The 21,579-nt window shown below is 47.6% G+C and overlaps 1 protein-coding gene across 1 annotated transcript in view; it reads right to left on the minus strand.

Annotated features, from left to right (window-relative positions):
* The window catches only part of synj1 (synaptojanin 1), a 105,503-nt gene that overhangs the window by 39,182 nt on the left and 44,742 nt on the right, over positions 1–21,579 (minus strand). Inside the window, exons 9-13 of the mRNA XM_031809095.1 lie at positions 20,355–20,530; positions 10,480–10,561; positions 9,978–10,130; positions 3,770–3,935; positions 2,398–2,421 (exon numbers count right to left, since the gene is read on the minus strand). Of these exons, the coding sequence (XP_031664955.1) occupies positions 2,398–2,421; positions 3,770–3,935; positions 9,978–10,130; positions 10,480–10,561; positions 20,355–20,530 (601 nt within the window). The remainder of the gene's footprint in view (positions 1–2,397; positions 2,422–3,769; positions 3,936–9,977; positions 10,131–10,479; positions 10,562–20,354; positions 20,531–21,579) is intronic.

Below are 21,579 nucleotides of genomic sequence, written 5' to 3' on the forward strand. Positions count from 1 at the left end.
GAAAGGCTATGAAGACAATTTGAATGAGAATTTCAGTGGACACTTCCTGAAGTGGACACTTCCTGAATTGAGTCCATAAATAAAGAGCGTGATGTAATCTGGGGGTTCAACACAAGCACAGGGGATCACTAGGAACACAACCACTACTGTGAAGAAATACCACGAAGGAATTACAACTAGAAACACGGATGTCATCAGACCACACATCCAATTATGTACACACACACACGTATGTTCCGTCTACTGTACCTGATTGTAAGATAGGCTCAGTGACTACGTGAGCGTAGGCAAAAGAGAGAGAGAGGGAGAGAGAGAGGGAGAGAGAGAGAGAGAGAGAGAGAGAGAGAGAGAGGGAGAGAGAGGGGGGGGAGGGAGAGAGAGAGAGGGGGGAGGGAGAGAGAGAGAGAGAGAGAGGGGGGGGGAGGAGGAGAACAGAGAGATAGAGAGAGAGAGAGGGAAGGGAGAGAGGGGGAGGGGAGGGGAGAGAGAGAGAGAGGGGAGGGAGAGAGAGAGAGGGGAGGGAGAGAGAGAGAGAGAGAGAGAGAGAGAGAGAGAGAGGAGAGAGAGAGGGGAGGGAGAGAGAGAGAGGGGAGGGAGAGAGAGAGACAGAGAGACAGAGAGACAGAGACAGAGAGAGAGAGAGAGAGAGAGAGAGAGAGAGAGAGAGAGAGAGAGAGAGAGAGAGAGAGAGAGAGACGACAGACAGACAGACAGACAGACAGACAGACAGACAGAGGGAGGGGGGAGGGAGGGAGGGATGTAGAGGGTTAATAACGGTTAAACAGATACAGCATTAGAGTCATGTGTGTGTGTTATCAGACCAGACGACCAGTCTTCACAGCAAAGCAGCAGAGTGACACAGGTTTAATCTGTCCCTCGACAGAGAGGGCCGTCTCAGGAAGATTACACCGCTAGCTAGGGGTTGCATTCAAAATGGCACCCTATTCCTTACATAGTGCACTACCAATCTATAGGCTCTGGTTGAAAGTAGTGCACTATGTAGGCAATAGGGTGCCATTTTGGATGCAAACTAGGAGTTACACAAGCTAGATAGAGGAAACCCCTTTCATCCCCATTATGTGGGTCTCATTGGGATGTTCCTGTATTACCGTAAAGACTGGAGGTGATGAGCAGTGTGTGTGGTATTACCCGTAAAGAGAACTGGGGTGGTGAGCAGTGTGTGGTATTACGTAAAGACTGACGTGGTGAGCAGTGTGTGGTATTANGTATATAAATATGAGAAAGGATGTCAGGTACTGGAACAGGTAAATACATATGGAAAAAGAATGTCAGGAACTGGGACAGGTAAATAAATATGAGAAAAGGATGTCAGGTACTGGGACAGGTGATTAAATATGAAAAGAATGTCAGGAACTGGAACAGGTAAATAATATGAGAAAGAATGTCAGGAACTGGGACAGGTAAATAAATATGAAAAAGGAATGTCAGGTACTGGACAGGTATATAAATTGAGAAAAGGATGTCAGGAACTGGGACAGGTAAATAAATATGAAAAAGAATGTCAGGTACTGGACAGGTTATAAATATGAGAAAGGATGTCAGGTACTGGGACGGTGATTAAATATGAAAAAATGTCAGACTGGAACAGGTAATACATATGAGAAAAGAATGTCAGGAACTGGGACAGGTAATAAATATGAAAGAATGTCAGGTACTGGGAACAGGTATATAATATGAGAAAAGGATGTCAGGTAACTGGGACAGGTGATTAAAATATGAAAAGAATGTCAGGAACTGGGACAGGTAAATAAATATTAGAAAAGAATGTCAGGTACTGGACAGGTGAATAAATATGAGAAAAGAAAGTCAGGAACTGGGACAGGTGAATAAAAATATGAGAAAAGAAGTCAGGAACTGGGACAGGTGAATAAGTCTTGGTTATGCTTTATTCCACAGTCCATTATATCCAGGCTTTTTAACTGAGAAACTAAATGTCGAAAATCACGGTAGCAAAATGATTTGAAGTTCGTACCAGGCAGACGTACAACTTACCCAGGTGAGTAGCACATGGACTAATAAAATAAAAATTACAAATACATTCATGGCTTGGGTGAACAGGGTTTGGGGTTCAATTCCATTTCAATTCAGAAAGTAAACCCAAGTTCAAATTTTTTTCCTCCTTATTGAAAGGCTATGAAGACAATTTGAATGAGAATTTCAGTGGACACTTCCTGAAAGTGGACACTTCTGAAATTGAGTCCATAAATAAAGACGTGAATGTAATCTGGGGGTTCAACACAAGCACAGGGATCACTAGGAACACAACACTACTGTGAAGAAAATACACGAAGGAATTATAACTAGAAACACAGGATGTTCATCAGACCACACATCCAATTATGTACACACACACACGTATGTTCCGTTCTACTGTACCTGATTGTAAGATAGGCTCAGTGACTAGCGTGAGCGTAGGCAAAAGAGAGAGAGAGGGAGAGAGAGAGGGAGAGAGAGAGAGAGAGAGAGAGAGAGAGAGGGAGAGAGAGGGGGGAGGGAGAGAGAGAGGGGGGGGAGGGAGAGAGAGAGAGGAGAGAGGGGGGAGGGAGAGAGAGAGAGAGAGAGAGGGGGAGGGAGAGAGAGAGAGAGAGGGGAGGGAGAGAGAGAGAGGGGAGGGAGAGAGAGAGAGGGGAGGAGAGAGAGAGAGAGAGAGAGAGAGAGAGAGAGAGAGAGAGAGAGAGAGGGGAGGGAGAAGAGAGAGGGAGGGAGAGAGAGAGACAGAGAGACAGAGAGACAGAGACAGAGGAGGGAGAGAGGAGAGAGAGAGAGAGGAGAGAGAGAGAGAGAGAGAGAGAGAGAGACAGACAGACAGACAGACAGGACAGACAGACAGACAGACAGAGGGAGGGAGGGAGGGAGGGAGGGATGTAGAGGGTTAAGTAACGGTTTAAACAGATAACAGCATTAGAGTCACTGTGTGTGTTATCAGACCAGACGACCAGTCTTCACAGCAGCAGCAGAGTGACACAGGTTTAATCTGTCCCTCGACAGAGAGGGCCGTCTCAGGAAGATTACACCGCTAGCTAGGGGTTGCATTCAAAATGGCACCCTATTCCTTACATAGTGCACTACCAATCTATAGGCTCTGGTTGAAAGTAGTGCACTATGTAGGCAATAGGGTGCCATTTTGGATGCAAACTAGGAGTTACACAAGCTAGATAGAGGAAACCCCTTTCATCCCCATTATGTGGGTCTCATTGGGATGTTCCTGTATTACCGTAAAGACTGGAGGTGATGAGCAGTGTGTGTGGTATTACCGTAAAGACTGGAGGTGGTGAGCAGTGTGTGGTATTACCGTAAAGACTGGACGTGGTGAGCAGTGTGTGGTATTACCATAAAGACTGGACGTAGTGAGCAGTGTGTGGTATTACCGTAAAGACTGGAGGTGGTGAGCAGTGTGTGGTATTACCGTAAAGACTGGAGGTGGTGAGCAGTGTGTGGTATTACCGTAAAGACTGGAGGTGGTGAGCAGTGTGTGGTATTACCGTAAAGACTGGAGGTGGTGAGCAGTGTGTGGTATTACCGTAAAGACTGGACGTAGTGAGCAGTGTGTGGTATTACCGTAAAGACTGGAGGTGGTGAGCAGTGTGTGGTATTACCGTAAAGACTGGAGGTGGTGAGCAGTGTGTGGTATTACCGTAAAGACTGGAGGTGGTGAGCAGTGTGTGGTATTACCGTAAAGACTGGAGGTGGTGAGCAGTGTGTGGTATTACCGTAAAGACTAGACGTGGTGAGCAGTGTGTGGTATTACCGTAAAGACTAGACGTGGTGAGCAGGGCCCGGGCCTTGTCTGCCAGGTCACTGTTCAGTGTTGAGCCCAGTCGGAGGATGTCAATGGCCTCCTGCTTTGAACTGTCAAAGAAGTTATTCTGGATGGTTCTGGTCACAGAGCGAGCACCGTCCTTCAACTTACCCCCCTGGACAGACAGAGAGAAAGAGAGAGAAAGAGAGAGACAGAGAGAGAGAGAGAGAGAGAGAGAGACAGAGACAGAGAGACAAGAGAGACAGAGAGAGAGAGAGAGAGAGAGAGAGACAGAGACAGAGAGACAAGAGAGAGAGACAGAGAGACAAGAGAGAGAGACAGAGAGAGAGAGAGAGACAGAGACAAGAGAGAGAGAGAGAGGAGAGAGAGAGAGAGACAGCGAGACGAGACAGAGAGAGAGAAAGAGAGGAGAAGCAAGATGAGTGCTTCACTGTATACAGACACAGATACAGATACTACACAACTTCACCCACCATCTTGGATCATCACCAGGAAAAAGGAGAATAATACTATTTTCACGTCATCTGCACAACACGGAACATATAGAATGAAGGGCAAAGAAAATATCCCAGATTGGTTTATGTCGGTATATCAGGAAGGAATACTTGATAAATCAAGAGAGATCACAAGTCCGCGGGAATGACAGGACCTTAATGCCACAAATACACACATAGATTCATACATTCATTTTCTTTATCCAAAGGACTCCTCCCAGTAATCATGATCACATTATCTTTTACATGGTGATGATTGGGCGGTCATTTAAGATAATGTGACAACCACTGGTAATTCACTTAAAGCAGGGCTGCCCAATCCTCTTCCTTGAGATCTACCGTCCTGTAGGTTTACAGTCCAACCCTCTTCCTGGAGATCTACTATTCTGTAGGTTTTACAGCCCAACCCTCTTCCTGGAGATCTACTGTCCTGTAGGTTTTACAGCCCAACCCTCTTCCTGGAGATCTACTGTCCTGTAGGGTTTACAGTCCAACCCTCTTCCTGGAGATCTACTGTCCTGTAGGTTTACAGCCCAACCCTCTTCCTGGAGATCTACTGTCCTGTAGGTTTTACAGCCCAACCCTCTTCCTGGAGATCTACTGTCCTGTAGGTTTACAGTCCAACCCTCTTCCTGGAGATCTACTGTCCTGTAGGTTTTACAGCCCAACCCTCTTCCTGGAGATCTACTGTCCTGTAGGTTTACAGTCCAACCCTCTTCCTGGAGATCTACTGTCCTGTAGGTTTACAGCCCAACCCTCTTCCTGGAGATCTACTGTCCTGTAGGTTTTACAGCCTAACCCTCTTCCTGGAGATCTACTGTCCTGTAGGTTTTACAGCCTAACCCTCTTCCTGGAGATCTACTATCCTGTAGGTTTTACAGTCCAACCCTCTTCCTGGAGATCTACTGTCCTGTAGGTTTTACAGTCCAACCCTCTTCCTGGAGATCTACTGTCCTGTAGGTTTTACAGTCCAACCCTCTTCCTGGAGATCTACTGTCCTGTAGGTTTTACAGTCCAACCCTCTTCCTGGAGATCTACTGTCCTGTAGGTTTACAGTCCAACCCTCTTCCTGGAGATCTACTGTCCTGTAGGTTTACAGTCCAACCCTCTTCCTGGAGATCTACTGTCCTGTAGGTTTTACAGCCCAACCCTCTTCCTGGAGATCTACTGTCCTGTAGGTTTTACAGTCCAACCCTCTTCCTGGAGATCTACTGTCCTGTAGGTTTACAGTCCAACCCTCTTCCTGGAGATCTACTGTCCTGTAGGTTTTACAGCCCAACCCTCTTCCTGGAGATCGACCGTCCTGTAGGTTTTCAGCCCAACCCTCTTCCTGGAGATCTACTGTCCTGTAGGTTTTACAGCCCAACCTCTTCCTGGAGATCTACTGTCCTGTAGGTTTTTACAGTCCAACCCTCTCCTGGAGATCTACTGTCCTGTAGGTTTACAGTCCAACCCTCTTCCTGGAGATCTACTGTCCTGTAGGTTTTACAGCCCAACCCTCTTCCTGGAGATCGACCGTCCTGTAGGTTCAGTCCAACCCTCTTCCTGGAGATCGACCGTCCTGTAGGTTCAGTCCAACCCTCTTCCTGGAGATCGACCGTCCTGTAGGTTTTCAGCCCAACACTCAGGAAGAGGGTTGGGCAGCCCATACTTAAAGGGACAGTGTGAGATTTAGGCAATTAAGCCGTCTTTCCTTCTCTATAACCCATAATCAGATGATCTTGTGGAGACCATCCTTTGTATGTTTCTGCGTGCAGTATGAAAATAGAGGTAGTTTCGCAAGCCAATGCTAACTAGCGTTAGCAGCACACCATTATATTACATGTGTTATATTACATCATATTACATTATATACCCAGAACCCTGCCCTGAACTTAGTCCCTGTTACTAGCCAGCCTCCACCCAGTACCCTGCCCTGAACTTAGTCCCTGTTACTAGCCAGCCTCCACCCAGTACCCTGCCCTGAACTTAGTCCCTGTTACTAGCCAGCCTCCACCCAGTACCCTGCCCTGAACTTAGTCCCTGTTACTAGCCAGCCTCTACCCAGTACCCTGCCCTGAACTTAGTCCCTGTTACTAGCCAGCCTCCACCCAGGACCCTGCCCTGAACTTAGTCCCTGTTACTAGCCTGTCTCCACTCAGTACCCTGCCCTGAACTTAGTCCCTGTTACTAGCCAGCCTCCACCCGGTACCCTGCCCTGAATTTAGTCACTGTTACTAGCCAGCCTCCACTCAGTACCCTGCCCTGAACTTAGTCACCACTAGCCTGCCTCCTAGAAACAGCTAGAAACACAAGCATTAGGTATTACTGTACTGTGGAGCTAGAAACACAAGCATTTATCTAGATATTACTGCACTGTTGGAGCTAGAAACACAATAATTAGATATTACTGTACTGTTGGAGCTAGAAACACAATAATTAGATATTACTGTACTGTTGGAGCTAGAAACACAATCATTAGGTATTACTGCACTGTTGGAGCTAGAAACACAAGCATTAGGTATTACTGCACTGTTGGAGCTAGAAACACAAGCATTTATCTAGATATTACTGCACTGTTGGAGCTAGAAACACAATAATTAGATATTACTGTACTGTTGGAGCTAGAAACACAAGCATTAGGTATTACTGCACTGTTGGAGCTAGAAACACAATCATTAGATATTACTGTACTGTTGGAGCTAGAAACACAATCATGTGTGGAACCAGTAACATTTGATTTGACACAAGACACACAGACAAACCCCCCTTCATGAGGAAACCATCACCACATCCAGACAGGAACAGGGTAATACAGGTGAAAGGCAGGACAGTGACAGGATCGTCAACTTACCCAACAGGTGGAGAGGTCCAGAGGACAGCAAAAAGGGGGAAGATATAGCACACACACATACAGGAGTTAACAGAGCACACACATCTAGTCTACATGGTGTTGGTGTTCTTAGACATTCTGTCCAGGGCTCTAGTCCCAGAATAGATGTATGTATGTATGTATGTATGTATGTATGTATGTATGTATGTATGTATGTATGTATGTATGTATGTATGTATGTATGTATGTATGTATGTATGTATGTATGTATGTGTGTGTGTGTGTGTGTGTGTGTGTGTGTGTGTTGTGTGTGTGTGTGTGTGTGTGTGTGTGTGTGTGTGTGTGGTGTGTGTGTGTGTGTGTGTGTGTGTGTGTGTGTGTGTGTGTTGGTGTGTGGTGTGTGTGTTGTGTGTGTGTGTGTGTGTGTGTGTGTGTGTGTGTGTGTGTGTGTGTGTGTGTGTGTGTGGTGTGTGTGTGTGTGTGTGTGGTGTGTGTGTGTGTGTGTGTGTGTGTGTGTGTGTGTGTGTGTGTGTGGTGTGTGTGTGTGTGTGTGTGTGTGTGTGTGTGTGTGTGGTGTGTGTGGTGTGTGTTGTGTGTGTGTGTGTGTGTGTGTGTGTGTGTGTGTGTGTGTGTGTGTGTGTGTGTGTGTGTGTGTGTCTGTGTTGTCTGTCTGTCTGTCTGTCTGTCTGTCTGTCTGTCTGTCTGTCTGTCTGTCTGTCTGTCTGTCTGTCTGTCTGTCTGTCTGTCTGTCTGTCTGTCTGTCTGTCTGTCTGTCTGTCTGTCTGTCTGTCTGTCTGTCTGTCTGTCTGTCTGTCTGTCTGTCTGTCTGTCTGTCTGTCTGTCTGTCTGTCTGTCTGTCTGTCTGTCTGTCTGTCTGTCTGTCTGTCTGTCTGTCTGTCTGTCTGTCTGTCTGTCTGTCTGTCTGTCTGTCTGTCTGTCTGTCTGTCTGTCTGTCTGTCTGTCTGTCTGTCTGTCTGTCTGTCTGTCTGTCTGTCTGTCTGTCTGTCTGTCTGTCTGTCTGTCTGTCTGTCTGTCTGTCTGTCTGTCTGTCTGTCTGTCTGTCTGTCTGTCTGTCTGTCTGTCTGTCTGTCTGTCTGTCTGTCTGTCTGTCTGTCTGTCTGTCTGTCTGTCTGTCTGTCTGTCTGTCTGTCTGTCTGTCTGTCTGTCTGTCTGTCTGTCTGTCTGTCTGTCTGTCTGTCTGTCTGTCTGTCTGTCTGTCTGTCTGTCTGTCTGTCTGTCTGTCTGTCTGTCTGTCTGTCTGTCTGTCTGTCTGTCTGTCTGTCTGTCTGTCTGTCTGTCTGTCTGTCTGTCTGTCTGTCTGTCTGTCTGTCTGTCTGTCTGTCTGTCTGTCTGTCTGTCTGTCTGTCTGTCTGTCTGTCTGTCTGTCTGTCTGTCTGTCTGTCTGTCTGTCTGTCTGTCTGTCTGTCTGTCTGTCTGTCTGTCTGTCTGTCTGTCTGTCTGTCTGTCTGTCTGTCTGTCTGTCTGTCTGTCTGTCTGTCTGTCTGTCTGTCTGTCTGTCTGTCTGTCTGTCTGTCTGTCTGTCTGTCTGTCTGTCTGTCTGTCTGTCTGTCTGTCTGTCTGTCTGTCTGTCTGTCTGTCTGTCTGTCTGTCTGTCTGTCTGTCTGTCTGTCTGTCTGTCTGTCTGTCTGTCTGTCTGTCTGTCTGTCTGTCTGTCTGTCTGTCTGTCTGTCTGTCTGTCTGTCTGTCTGTCTGTCTGTCTGTCTGTCTGTCTGTCTGTCTGTCTGTCTGTCTGTCTGTCTGTCTGTCTGTCTGTCTGTCTGTCTGTCTGTCTGTCTGTCTGTCTGTCTGTCTGTCTGTCTGTCTGTCTGTGTCTGTCTGTCTGTCTGTCTGTCTGTCTGTCTGTCTGTCTGTCTGTCTGTCTGTCTGTCTGTCTGTCTGTCTGTCTGTCTGTCTGTCTGTCTGTCTGTCTGTCTGTCTGTCTGTCTGTCTGTCTGTCTGTCTGTCTGTCTGTCTGTCTGTCTGTCTGTCTGTCTGTCTGTCGTCTGTCTGTCTGTCTGTCTGTCTGTCTGTCTGTCTGTCTGTCTGTCTGTCTGTCTGTCTGTCTGTCTGTCTGTCTGTCTGTCTGTCTGTCTGTCTGTCTGTCTGTCTGTCTGTCTGTCTGTCTGTCTGTCTGTCTGTCTGTCTGTCTGTCTGTCTGTCTGTCTGTCTGTCTGTCTGTCTGTCTGTCTGTCTGTCTGTCTGTCTGTCTGTCTGTCTGTCTGTCTGTCTGTCTGTCTGTCTGTCTGTCTGTCTGTCTGTCTGTCTGTCTGTCTGTCTGTCTGTCTGTCTGTCTGTCTGTCTGTCTGTCTGTCTGTCTGTCTGTCTGTCTGTCTGTCTGTCTGTCTGTCTGTCTGTCTGTCTGTCTGTCTGTCTGTCTGTCTGTCTGTCTGTCTGTCTGTCTGTCTGTCTGTCTGTCTGTCTGTCTGTCTGTCTGTCTGTCTGTCTGTCTGTCTGTCTGTCTGTCTGTCTGTCTGTCTGTCTGTCTGTCTGTCTGTCTGTCTGTCTGTCTGTCTGTCTGTCTGTCTGTCTGTCTGTCTGTCTGTCTGTCTGTCTGTCTGTCTGTCTGTCTGTCTGTCTGTCTGTCTGTCTGTCTGTCTGTCTGTCTGTCTGTCTGTCTGTCTGTCTGTCTGTCTGTCTGTCTGTCTGTCTGTCTGTCTGTCTGTCTGTCTGTCTGTCTGTCTGTCTGTCTGTCTGTCTGTCTGTCTGTCTGTCTGTCTGTCTGTCTGTCTGTCTGTCTGTCTGTCTGTCTGTCTGTCTGTCTGTCTGTCTGTCTGTCTGTCTGTCTGTCTGTCTGTCTGTCTGTCTGTCTGTCTGTCTGTCTGTCTGTCTGTCTGTCTGTCTGAGGAGATTCCTCGAATATGAGTCATGCTTTGTGTGTGTATTCTTCTACCTTAGCCTTTCCATCCAGGGCTCCAGTCCCAGCGTAGATCTTGCTGACAGAGTCTCCGTTAACCGTCCACATGGACCTGAACACTTCCTGAAACCTGGCTACCAGCTGGGGCTTCTCTGTCAGACCCATGTCCTCTAGCTGTTTAGGTAACATCTAGGGGAGGAGAGGAGAGGGAGAAGGAGAGGAAGGGAGGAGAGGAAGGGAAGGGAGGAGGAGGAGAGGAAGGGAGAAGGAGGAAGGGAGGAGAGGAAGGGAGGAGTAGGAGAGGAGAGAGGGATGAGAGAGGAGGAGAGGGAGGAGGAGGAGAGGGAGGGGAAGGAGGATAGAGGGATGAGAGGAGGGATGGAGGGAGGGATGGAGAGAGGGTAGAGAGTCAGGGTAGGAGATTCCTCGAATATGAGTCATGCTTTGCCAGCTACACATTCATGTCACAGAGGAGCTTCTTAAAATAGAGATCCATTAACTTAAAGTCCATGTGTGAGACTGAATGTGTGTGTCTCACCTCCAAAGCGAAGTAGGCCTGGACACTGTTGGTTCTGTCTAGACAGTCTAGACAGTTGGTCCTGAGGGTACCACTCTGAGACCTGGGAGAGGAGGAGGAGATGGAGAGGAGGAGAAAAGGGGAGGAGGAGAGGAGGAAGAGGGGAGGAGGAGTAGGGGAGGGGGGGGGAGGAGAAGGAGAGGAGGAAGAGGGGAGGAGGAGTGGGGGAGGGGGGAGGAGGAGAGGGGGAGAAGAGAGTTGAGGATTTATTAGGATCCATTAGCTGCTGCCAAGGCACGTCTTCCCCATTAGCTGCTGCCACGGCAACTCTTCCCCATTAGCTGCTGCCACGGCAACTCTTCCCCATTAGCTGCTGCCAAGGCAACCCTTCCCCATTAGCTGCTGCCAAGGCAACCCTTCCCCATTAGCTGCTGCCACGGCAACTCTTCCCCATTAGCTGCTGCCAAGGCAACCCTTCCCCATTAGCTGCTGCCAAGGCAACCCTTCCCCATTAGCTGCTGCCAAGGCAACCCTTCCCCATTAGCTGCTGCCAAGGCAACCCTTCCCCATTAGCTGCTGTCAAGGCAACTCTTCACCATTAGCTGCTGCCAAGGCAACCCTTCCCCATTAGCTATTGCCAAGGCAACCCTTCCCCATTAGCTGCTGTCAAGGCAACTCTTCCCCATTAGCTGCTGTCAAGGCAACTCTTCTTAAGGTCCAAACAGGGTTTACATCATCAATAACCCATAATATTATGCAAGACATTATTACAATATAAAATCCACAGTACCACAGAATTTAAATATGTGTGTGTGTGTGTGTGTGTGTGTGTGTGTGTGTGTGTGTGTGTGTACTGTATGTTAGAATGTGTGGCTCTTCACAGTCCCTGTGAGGTGTTGTGTAATAAATATGTATTTTTTAAAATCTTCTCGCTTTAGTGACCTGACGCTTTAGTGACCTGACGCTTTAGTGACCTGACGCTTTAGTGACCTGACGCTTTAGTGACCTGACGCTTTAGTGACCTGACGCTTTAGTGACCTGACGCTTTAGTGACCTGATGCTTTAGTGACCTGATGCTTTAGTGACCTGACGCGGAAGTCTGGACATGGAGACTGTGACCTCTGCTGGCATGTCTTGTGGGGTATCTATGTGTGTCTGATCTGTGTGTTAGTCATATGAACAGACAGCTCAGTGCTTTCAACATGGAGACTGTGACCTCTGACATGTCTTGTGGGGTATCTATGTGTGTCTGATCTGTGTGTTAGTCATATGAACAGACAGCTCAGTGCTTTCAACATGGAGACTGTGACCTCTTCACAAAGACAAGTAGTGATGAAGTCAATTTCTCCTCTACTTTGAGCCAGGAGAGATGGACATGCATGTCATTGATGCTAGTTCTAGTGGTTAGAGTGTAGAGGCGGCAGGTAGCCTAGTGGTTAGAGTGTAGAGGCGGCAGGTAGCCTAGTGGTTAGAGTGTAGATGTGGCAGGTAGCCTAGTGGTTAGAGTGTTGGGGCGGCAGGTAGCCTAGTGGTTAGAGTGTAGAGGCGGCAGGTAGCCAATTGGTTAGAGTGGAGGGGCGGCAGGTAGCCAATTGGTTAGAGTGTAGGGGCGGCAGGGTAGCCTAGTGGTTAGAGTGTAGGGGCGGCAGGGTAGCCTAGTGGTTAGAGTGTAGGGGCGGCAGGGTAGCCTATTGGTTAGAGTGTAGGGGCGGCAGGGTAGCCTAGTGGTTAGAGTGTAGAGGCGGCAGGGTAGCCTAGTGGTTAGAGTGTAGAGGCGGCAGGTAGTCTAGTGGTTAGAGTGTAGAGGCGGCAGGTAGCCTAGTGGTTAGAGTGTAGAGGAGGCAGGTAGCCTAGTGGTTAGAGTGTAGAGGTGGCAGGTAGCCTAGTGGTTAGAGTGTAGAGGCGGCAGGTAGCCTAGTGGTTAGAGTGTAGAGGTGGCAGGTAGCCTAGTGGTTAGAGTGTTGGGGCGGCAGGTAGCCTAGTGGTTAGAGTGTAGAGGCGGCAGGTAGCCTAGTGGTTAGAGTGGAGGGGCGGCAGGTAGCCAATTGGTTAGAGTGTAGGGGCGGCAGGGTAGCCTAGTGGTTAGAGTGTAGGGGCGGCAGGGTAGCCTAGTGGTTAGAGTGTAGGGGCGGCAGGGTAGCCTAGTGGTTAGAGTGTAGGGGCGGCAGGGTAGCCTAGTGGTTAGAGTGTAGGGGAGGCAGGGTAGCCTAGTGGTTAGAGTGTAGAGGTGGCAGGTAGCCTAGTGGTTAGAGTGTAGGGGCGGCAGGGTAGCCTAGTGGTTAGAGTGTAGAGGCGGCAGGGTAGCCTAGTGGTTAGAGTGTAGAGGCGGCAGGTAGTCTAGTGGTTAGAGTGTAGAGGCGGCAGGTAGCCTAGTGGTTAGAGTGTAGAGGTGGCAGGTAGCCTAGTGGTTAGAGTGTAGAGGCGGCAGGGTAGCATAGTGGTTAGAGCGTAAAGGTGGCAGGTAGCCTAGTGGTTAGAGAGTAGAGGTGGCAGGTAGCCTAGTGGTTAGAGCGTAGAGGCGGCAGGTAGCCTAGTGGTTAGAGCGTAGAGGCGGCAGGTAGCCTAGTGGTTAGAGCGTAAAGGTGGCAGGTAGCCTAGTGGTTAGAGCGTAGAGGCGGCAGGTAGCCTAGTGGTTAGAGTGTTAAGGTGGCAGGTAGCCTAGTGGTTAGAGTGTAGGGGCGGCAGGTAGCCTAGTGGTTAGAGTGTAGAGGTGGCAGGTAGTCTAGTGGTTAGAGTGTAGAGGTGGCAGGTAGCCCAGTGGTTAGAGTGTAGGGGCGGCAGGTAGCCCAGTGGTTAGAGTGTGGAGGCGGCAGGTAGTCTAGTGGTTAGAGTGTAGAGGTGGCAGGTAGTCTAGTGGTTAGAGTGTAGAGGTGGCAGGTAGTCTAGTGGTTAGAGTGTAGAGGTGGCAGGTAGCCTAGTGGTTAAAGTGTAGGGGCGGCAGGTAGCCTAGTGGTTAGAGTGTACAGGCGGCAGGTAGCCTAGTGGTTAGAGTGTAGAGGCGGCAGGTAGCCTAGTGGTTAGAGTGGAGGGGTGGCAGGTAGCCTAGTGGTTAGAGTGTAGAGGCGGCAGGTAGCCTAGTGGTTAGAGCGTAGAGGAGATATGGACATGCATGCCATTGATGCTAGTTCTCGGTGTATATTTAAAGGCTAGCCAAGCTGCTCTGTTCTGGGCATACTGTAATTTGCATATGTCTCTCTTTGTGATACTTGAACATATGACTGGACAGTAGTCCAGCTGTAGGACCTGCCTTGTTGATAGTGTTGTTAAGAAGGTAGAAACTAGGGCCTGTAGGACCTGCCTTGTTGATAGTGTTGTTAAGAAGGTAGAAACTAGGGCCTGTAGGACCTGCCTTGTTGATAGTGTTGTTAAGAAGGTAGAAACTAGTGCCTGTAGGACCTGCCTTGTTGATAGTGTTGTTAAGAAGGTAGAAACTAGGGCCTGTAGGACCTGCCTTGTTGATAGTGTTGTGAATAAGGTAGAAACTAGGGCCTGTAGGACCTGCCTTGTTGATAGTGTTGTTAAGAAGGTAGAAACTAGTGCTTGTAGGACCTGCCTTGTTGATAGTGTTGTGAATAAGGTAGAAACTAGGGCCTGTAGGACCTGCCTTGTTGATAGTGTTGTTAAGAAGGTAGAAACTAGGGCCTGTAGGACCTGCCTTGTTGATAGTGTTGTTAAGAAGGTAGAAACTAGGGCCTGTAGGACCTGCCTTGTTGATAGTGTTGTTAAGAAGGTAGAAACTAGGGCCTGTAGGACCTGCCTTGTTGATAGTGTTGTGAATAAGGTAGAAACTAGGGCCTGTAGGACCTGCCTTGGTGATAGTGTTAAGAAGGTAGAAACTAGGGCCTGTAGGACCTGCCTTGTTGATAGTGTTGTTAAGAAGGTAGAAACTAGGGCCTGTAGGACCTGCCTTGTTGATAGTGTTGTTAAGAAGGTAGAAACTAGGGCCTGTAGGACCTGCCTTGTTGATAGTGTTGTTAAGAAGGTAGAAACTAGGGCCTGTAGAACCTGCCTTGTTGATAGTGTTGTTAAGAAGGTAGAAACTAGGGCCTGTAGGACCTGCCTTGTTGATAGTGTTGTTAAGAAGGTAGAAACTAGTGCCTGTAGGACCTGCCTTGTTGATAGTGTTGTGAATAAGGTAGAAACTAGGGCCTATAGGACCTGCCTTGTTGATAGTGTTGTTAAGAAGGTAGAAACTAGGGCCTGTAGGACCTGCCTTGTTGATAGTGTTGTGAATAAGGTAGAAACTAGGACCTGCCTTGTTGATAGTGTTGTTAAGAAGGTAGAAACTAGGGCCTATAGGACCTGCCTTGTTGATAGTGTTGTTAAGAAGGTAGAAACTAGGGCCTGTAGGACCTGCCTTGTTGATAGTGTTGTGAATAAGGTAGAAACTAGGACCTGCCTTGTTGATAGTGTTGTGAATAAGGTAGAAACTAGGGCCTATAGGACCTGCCTTGTTGATAGTGTTGTGAATAAGGTAGAAACTAGGGCCTGTAGGACCTGCCTTGTTGATAGTGTTGTGAATAAGGTAGAAACTAGGGCCTGTAGGACCTGCCTTGTTGATAGTGTTGTGAATAAGGTAGAAACTAGGGCCTGTAGGACCTGCCTTGTTGATAGTGTTGTGAATAAGGTAGAAACTAGGGCCTGTAGGACCTGCCTTGTTGATAGTGTTGTTAAGAAGGTAGAAACTAGGGCCTGTAGAACCTGCCTTGTTGATAGTGTTGTTAAGAAGGTAGAAACTAGGGCCTGTAGGACCTGCCTTGTTGATAGTGTTGTTAAGAAGGTAGAAACTAGTGCCTGTAGGACCTGCCTTGTTGATAGTGTTGTGAATAAGGTAGAAACTAGGGCCTATAGGACCTGCCTTGTTGATAGTGTTGTTAAGAAGGTAGAAACTAGGGCCTGTAGGACCTGCCTTGTTGATAGTGTTGTGAATAAGGTAGAAACTAGGACCTGCCTTGTTGATAGTGTTGTTAAGAAGGTAGAAACTAGGGCCTATAGGACCTGCCTTGTTGATAGTGTTGTTAAGAAGGTAGAAACTAGGGCCTGTAGGACCTGCCTTGTTGATAGTGTTGTGAATAAGGTAGAAACTAGGACCTGCCTTGTTGATAGTGTTGTGAATAAGGTAGAAACTAGGGCCTATAGGACCTGCCTTGTTGATAGTGTTGTGAATAAGGTAGAAACTAGGGCCTGTAGGACCTGCCTTGTTGATAGTGTTGTGAATAAGGTAGAAACTAGGGCCTGTAGGACCTGCCTTGTTGATAGTGTTGTGAATAAGGTAGAAACTAGGGCCTGTAGGACCTGCCTTGTTGATAGTGTTGTGAATAAGGTAGAAACTAGGGCCTGTAGGACCTGCCTTGTTGATAGTGTTGTGAATAAGGTAGAAACTAGTGCTTGTAGGACCTGCCTTGTTGATAGTGTTGTTAAGAAGGTAGAAACTAGGGCCTGTAGGACCTGCCTTGTTGATAGTGTTGTGAATAAGGTAGAAACTAGGGCCTATAGGACCTGCCTTGTTGATAGTGTTGTGAATAAGGTAGAAACTAGGGCCTGTAGGACCTGCCTTGTTGATAGTGTTGTTAAGAAGGTAGAAACTAGGGCCTGTAGGACCTGCCTTGTTGATAGTGTTGTGAATAAGGTAGAAACTAGGACCTGCCTTGTTGATAGTGTTGTTAAGAAGGTAGAAACTAGGGCCTATAGGACCTGCCTTGTTGATAGTGTTGTTAAGAAGGTAGAAACTAGGGCCTGTAGGACCTGCCTTGTTGATAGTGTTGTGAATAAGGTAGAAACTAGGACCTGCCTTGTTGATAGTGTTGTGAATAAGGTAGAAACTAGGGCCTATAGGACCTGCCTTGTTGATAGTGTTGTGAATAAGGTAGAAACTAGGGCCTGTAGGACCTGCCTTGTTGATAGTGTTGTGAATAAGGTAGAAACTAGGGCCTGTAGGACCTGCCTTGTTGATAGTGTTGTGAATAAGGTAGAAACTAGGGCCTGTAGGACCTGCCTTGTTGATAGTGTTGTGAATAAGGTAGAAACTAGGGCCTGTAGGACCTGCCTTGTTGATAGTGTTGTGAATAAGGTAGAAACTAGTGCTTGTAGGACCTGCCTTGTTGATAGTGTTGTTAAGAAGGTAGAAACTAGGGCCTGTAGGACCTGCCTTGTTGATAGTGTTGTGAATAAGGTAGAAACTAGGGCCTATAGGACCTGCCTTGTTGATAGTGTTGTGAATAAGGTAGAAACTAGGGCCTGTAGGACCTGCCTTGTTGATAGTGTTGTTAAGAAGGTAGAAACTAGGGCCTGTAGGACCTGCCTTGTTGATAGTGTTGTGAATAAGGTAGAAACTAGGGCCTGTAGGACCTGCCTTGTTGATAGTGTTGTTAAGAAGGTAGAAACTAGGGCCTGTAGGACCTGCCTTGTTGATAGTGTTGTTAAGAAGGTAGAAACTAGGGCCTGTAGGACCTGCCTTGTTGATAGTGTTGTTAAGAAGGTAGAAACTAGGGCCTGTAGGACCTGCCTTGTTGATAGTGTTGTGAATAAGGTAGAAACTAGGGCCTGTAGGACCTGCCTTGTTGATAGTGTTGTGAATAAGGTAGAAACTAGGGCCTATAGGACCTGCCTTGTTGATAGTGTTGTTTAGAAGGTAGAAACTAGGGCCTGTAGGACCTGCCTTGTTGATAGTGTTGTGAATAAGGTAGAAACTAGGGCCTATAGGACCTGCCTTGTTGATAGTGTTGTTAAGAAGGTAGAAACTAGGGCCTGTAGGACCTGCCTTGTTGATAGTGTTGTTAAGAAGGTAGAAACTAGGGCCTGTAGGACCTGCCTTGTTGATAGTGCTGTTAAGAAGGTAGAAACTAGGGCCTATAGGACCTGCCTTGTTGATAGTGTTGTTAAGAAGGTAGAAACTAGGGCCTATAGGACCTGCCTTGTTGATAGTGCTGTTAAGAAGGTAGAAACTAGGGCCTGTAGGACCTGCCTTGTTGATAGTGTTGTTAAGAAGGTAGAAACTAGGGCCTGTAGGACCTGCCTTGTTGATAGTGTTGTTAAGAAGGTAGAAACTAGGGCCTGTAGGACCTGCCTTGTTGATAGTGTTGTTAAGAAGGTAGAAACTAGGGCCTGTAGGACCTGCCTTGTTGATAGTGTTGTTAAGAAGGTAGAAACTAGGGCCTGTAGGACCTGCCTTGTTGATAGTGTTGTTAAGAAGGTAGAAACTAGGGCCTGTAGGACCTGCCTTGTTGATAGTGTTGTTAAGAAGGTAGAAACTAGGGCCTGTAGGACCTGCCTTGTTGATAGTGCTGTTAAGAAGGTAGAAACTAGAGCCAGTAGGACCTGCCTTGTTAATAGTGTTGTTAAGAAGGCAGAGCATCACTTTATTATGGACAGACTTCTCCCCATCTTAGCTACTGTTGTATCAATATGTTTTGACCATGACAGTTTACGATCCAGGCTTACTCCAAGCAGTTAGTCACCTCAACTTGTTCAATTGCCACATTATTCATTACAAGATTTAGTTGATGTTTAGGGATTAGTGAATGATTTGTCCCAAATACAATACTTTTAGTTTTTGGAAATATTTAGTACCATCTTGTTAAATTGCCACCCACTGTAAAAGTAACTGCATCTTTTAAGAGTTGCAGTGCTTTTCATTTGGTATCTGATGTGTTTAATGTTGAGTCATCAGCAAACATGGAGACAGGCTTTGTTTAATGCTAGTGTGGCAGGTCATTAGTCAAAATAGGGAAAGAAAAAAGTGAGGGCTAAGAAAACTATCTTGAGGTGTGCCAAACTCTACCCGGAGTTACGCCAAACTCTACCCGGAGTTACGCCAAACTCTACCCGGAGTTACGCCAAACTCTACCCGGAGGTACGCCAAACTCTACCCGGAGGTACGCCAAACTCTACCCGGAGGTACGCCAAACTCTACCCGGAGGTACGCCAAACTCTACCCGGAGGTACGCCAAACTCTACCCGGAGGTACGCCAAACTCTACCCGGAGGTACGCCAAACTCTACCCGGAGTTACGCCAAACTCTACCCGGAGTTACGCCAAACTCTACCCGGAGTTACGCCAAACTCTACCCGGAGTTACGCCAAACTCTACCCGGAGTTACGCCAAACTCTACCCGGAGTTACGCCAAACTCTACCCGGAGTTACGCCAAACTCTACCCGGAGGTACGCCAAACTCTACCCGGAGGTACGCCAAACTCTACCCGGAGGTACGCCAAACTCTACCCGGAGGTACGCCAAACTCTACCCGGAGGTACGCCAAACTCTACCCGGAGGTACGCCAAACTCTACCCGGAGTTACGCCAAACTCTACCCGGAGTTACGCCAAACTCTACCCGGAGTTACGCCAAACTCTACCCGGAGGTACGCCAAACTCTACCCGGAGGTACGCCAAACTCTACCCGGAGGTACGCCAAACTCTACCCGGAGGTACGCCAAACTCTACCCGGAGGTACGCCAAACTCTACCCGGAGGTACGCCAAACTCTACCCGGAGGTACGCCAAACTCTACCCGGAGGTACGCCAAACTCTACCCGGAGGTACGCCAAACTCTACCCGGATTCTGTTGGAGAGGCTTCCATTCTAGAACACCCTGTGTGTTCTGTTAGACAGGTAACTCTTTATCCACATTATAGCAGGGGGTGTAAAGCCACAACACCCTCTGTGTTCTGTTAGACAGGTAACTCTTTATCCACATTATAGCAGGGGGTGTAAAGCCACAACACCCTGTGTGTTCTGTTAGACAGGTAACTCTTTATCCACATTATAGCAGGGGGTGTAAAGCCACAACACCCTGTGTGTTCTGTTAGACAGGTAACTCTTTATCCACATTATAGCAGGGGATGTAAAGCACAAAACACATTTGTAATTTTTTCAGAAGCAAAATATGAACAATAATGTCCAAATCTGCACTGAAGTTTTAACAAAAAATAAATAAAAACCAGCTACCACAACGTTCTTCAGTTATTTTCAGCCAATCATCAAGTCATTTGTGTTAGTTGCTCTACGTGCGGAGTGCCCTTCCCTTGTAAGCGTGCTGAAAGTCAGTTCATTTGTTTATTGTAAAAAAATAAATATTCTAAAGTTTACTAAGGGTCAGCAGCAGGCTGATTGGTCAGCTGGTTGAACCGGTAAAGGGCACACAATTTCCTATAGGCTGAGATTGAAGAGATTGCAAATAGGAGTGGCAATTTAACCTGCTACCATCTTCAAATCATTTTCCATTCAAGTTGTCGGTTCTAGGGGGGTTGTTCTTATTGATAGACAAAACAAACAAAATCACCTTTTCCACACTCATTTTACAGACGAATTACAACGATTGTCTTTCATAACCTGGTCAGTTATACTGGGTGTATAGATTCGGCATTTGTTGCTAGCGTGTGTGTGTGTGTATGGGGTGTGTGTATGGGTTGTGTGCATGGGGGTGTGTGTGTGTGTGTGTGTGTGTATGGGTTGTGTGCATGGGGGGTGTGTGTGTATGGGGTGTGTGTGCATGGGGTGTGTGTGTGTGTGTGTGTGTGTGTGTGTGTGTGCGTATGTGTGTGTGTGTGCGTGCGTATGTGTGTGTGTGTGTATGCGTGCGTATGTGTGTGTGTGTGTATGCGTGCGTATGTGTGTGTGTGTGTATGGGGTGTGTGTGTATGGGGTGTGTGTGTGTGTGTGTGTGTGTGTGTATGGGGTGTGTGTGTGTGTGTATGGGGTGTGTGTGTGTGTGTGTATGGGGTGTGTGTGTGTGTGTGTGTATGGGGTGTGTGTGTATGGGGGTGTGTGTGTATGGGGTGTGTGTGTGTGTGTGTGTATGGGGTGTGTGTGTATGGGGTGTGTGTGTGTATGGGGTGTGTGTGTGTATGGGGTGTGTGTGTGTGTATGATGTGTGTGTGTGTGTGCGTGTGTGGTCTCACTTGGTAACCCCCTTCTCTCCAGAGTAGCAGAAGAAGCTGCAGGCATCCAGAAACTTGTTGAGCTGAGGTTTGAGGACACTGTGGAGTTTGTCAGCTTTGCCGCCTTTCACCATCTGATGGTAGTCGAAGTTAATCATCTTCACAGCTCCGGCGTGTTCGGACGCCTTCAGGTGACTCTGACGGGGGGGGGGACGTTCACATTAAAGAGGTACATAAAAAAAAAACTGAAATCTGCTCCAGGTACATGAACCTTGGAGAATGTAAGGTTAGATGTATCTGGAGTGCTTTGTTGATTGGGGTTATAGTAAGGTTAGATGTGTCTGGAGTGCTTTGTTGATTGGGGTTGGGGTTATAGTAAGGTTAGATGTATCTGGAGTGCTTTGCTGATTGGGGTTGGGGTTATAGTAAGGTTAGATGTATCTGGAGTGCTTTGCTGATTGGGGTTATAGGAGGAGTTAGGGGTTATAGGAGGGGTAGGGGTTAAGGGTTATAGGAGGAGTAGGGGTTAAGGGTTATAGGAGGAGTTTGGGGTTAAGGGTTATAGGAGGGGTAGGGGTTAAGGGTTATAGGAGGAGTTTGGGGTTAAGGGTTATAGGAGGAGTTTGGGGTTAAGGGTTATAGGAGGAGTTTGGGGTTAAGGGTTATAGGGGAGGTAGGGGTTAAGGGTTGTAGGGGTTAAGGGTTATAGGAGGAGTTCAGGGTTAAGGTTTATAGGGGTTAAGGGTTATAGGGGTTAAGGGTTATAGGAGGAGTTCAGGGTTAAGGGTTATAGGAGGAGTTTGGGGTTAAGGGTTATAGGGGTTAAGGGTTATAGGAGGAGTAGGGGTTAAGGGTTATAGGGGTTAAGGGTTATAGGAGGAGTTCAGGGTTAAGGGTTATAGGGGTTAAGGGTTATAGGAGGAGTAGGGGTTAAGGGTTATAGGAGGAGTTTGGGGTTAAGGGTTATAGGAGGAGTAGGGGTTAAGGGTTATAGGAGGAGTTCAGGGTTAAGGGTTATAGGGGTTAAGGGTTATAGGAGGAGTAGGGGTTAAGGGTTATAGGAGGAGTAGGGGTTAAGGGTTATAGGAGGAGTTCAGGGTTAAGGGTTATAGGGGAGGTAGGGGTTATAGGGGTTAAGGGTTATAGGGGTTAAGGGTTATAGGAGGAGTTTGGGGTTATAGGAGGAGTTCAGGGTTAAGGGTTATAGGGGTTAGGGGTTATAGGGGTTAAGGGTTATAGGGGTTAA

This window comes from Oncorhynchus kisutch, linkage group LG29 (genome assembly GCF_002021735.2).
Source record: "Oncorhynchus kisutch isolate 150728-3 linkage group LG29, Okis_V2, whole genome shotgun sequence".
Taxonomy (NCBI): domain Eukaryota; kingdom Metazoa; phylum Chordata; class Actinopteri; order Salmoniformes; family Salmonidae; genus Oncorhynchus; species Oncorhynchus kisutch.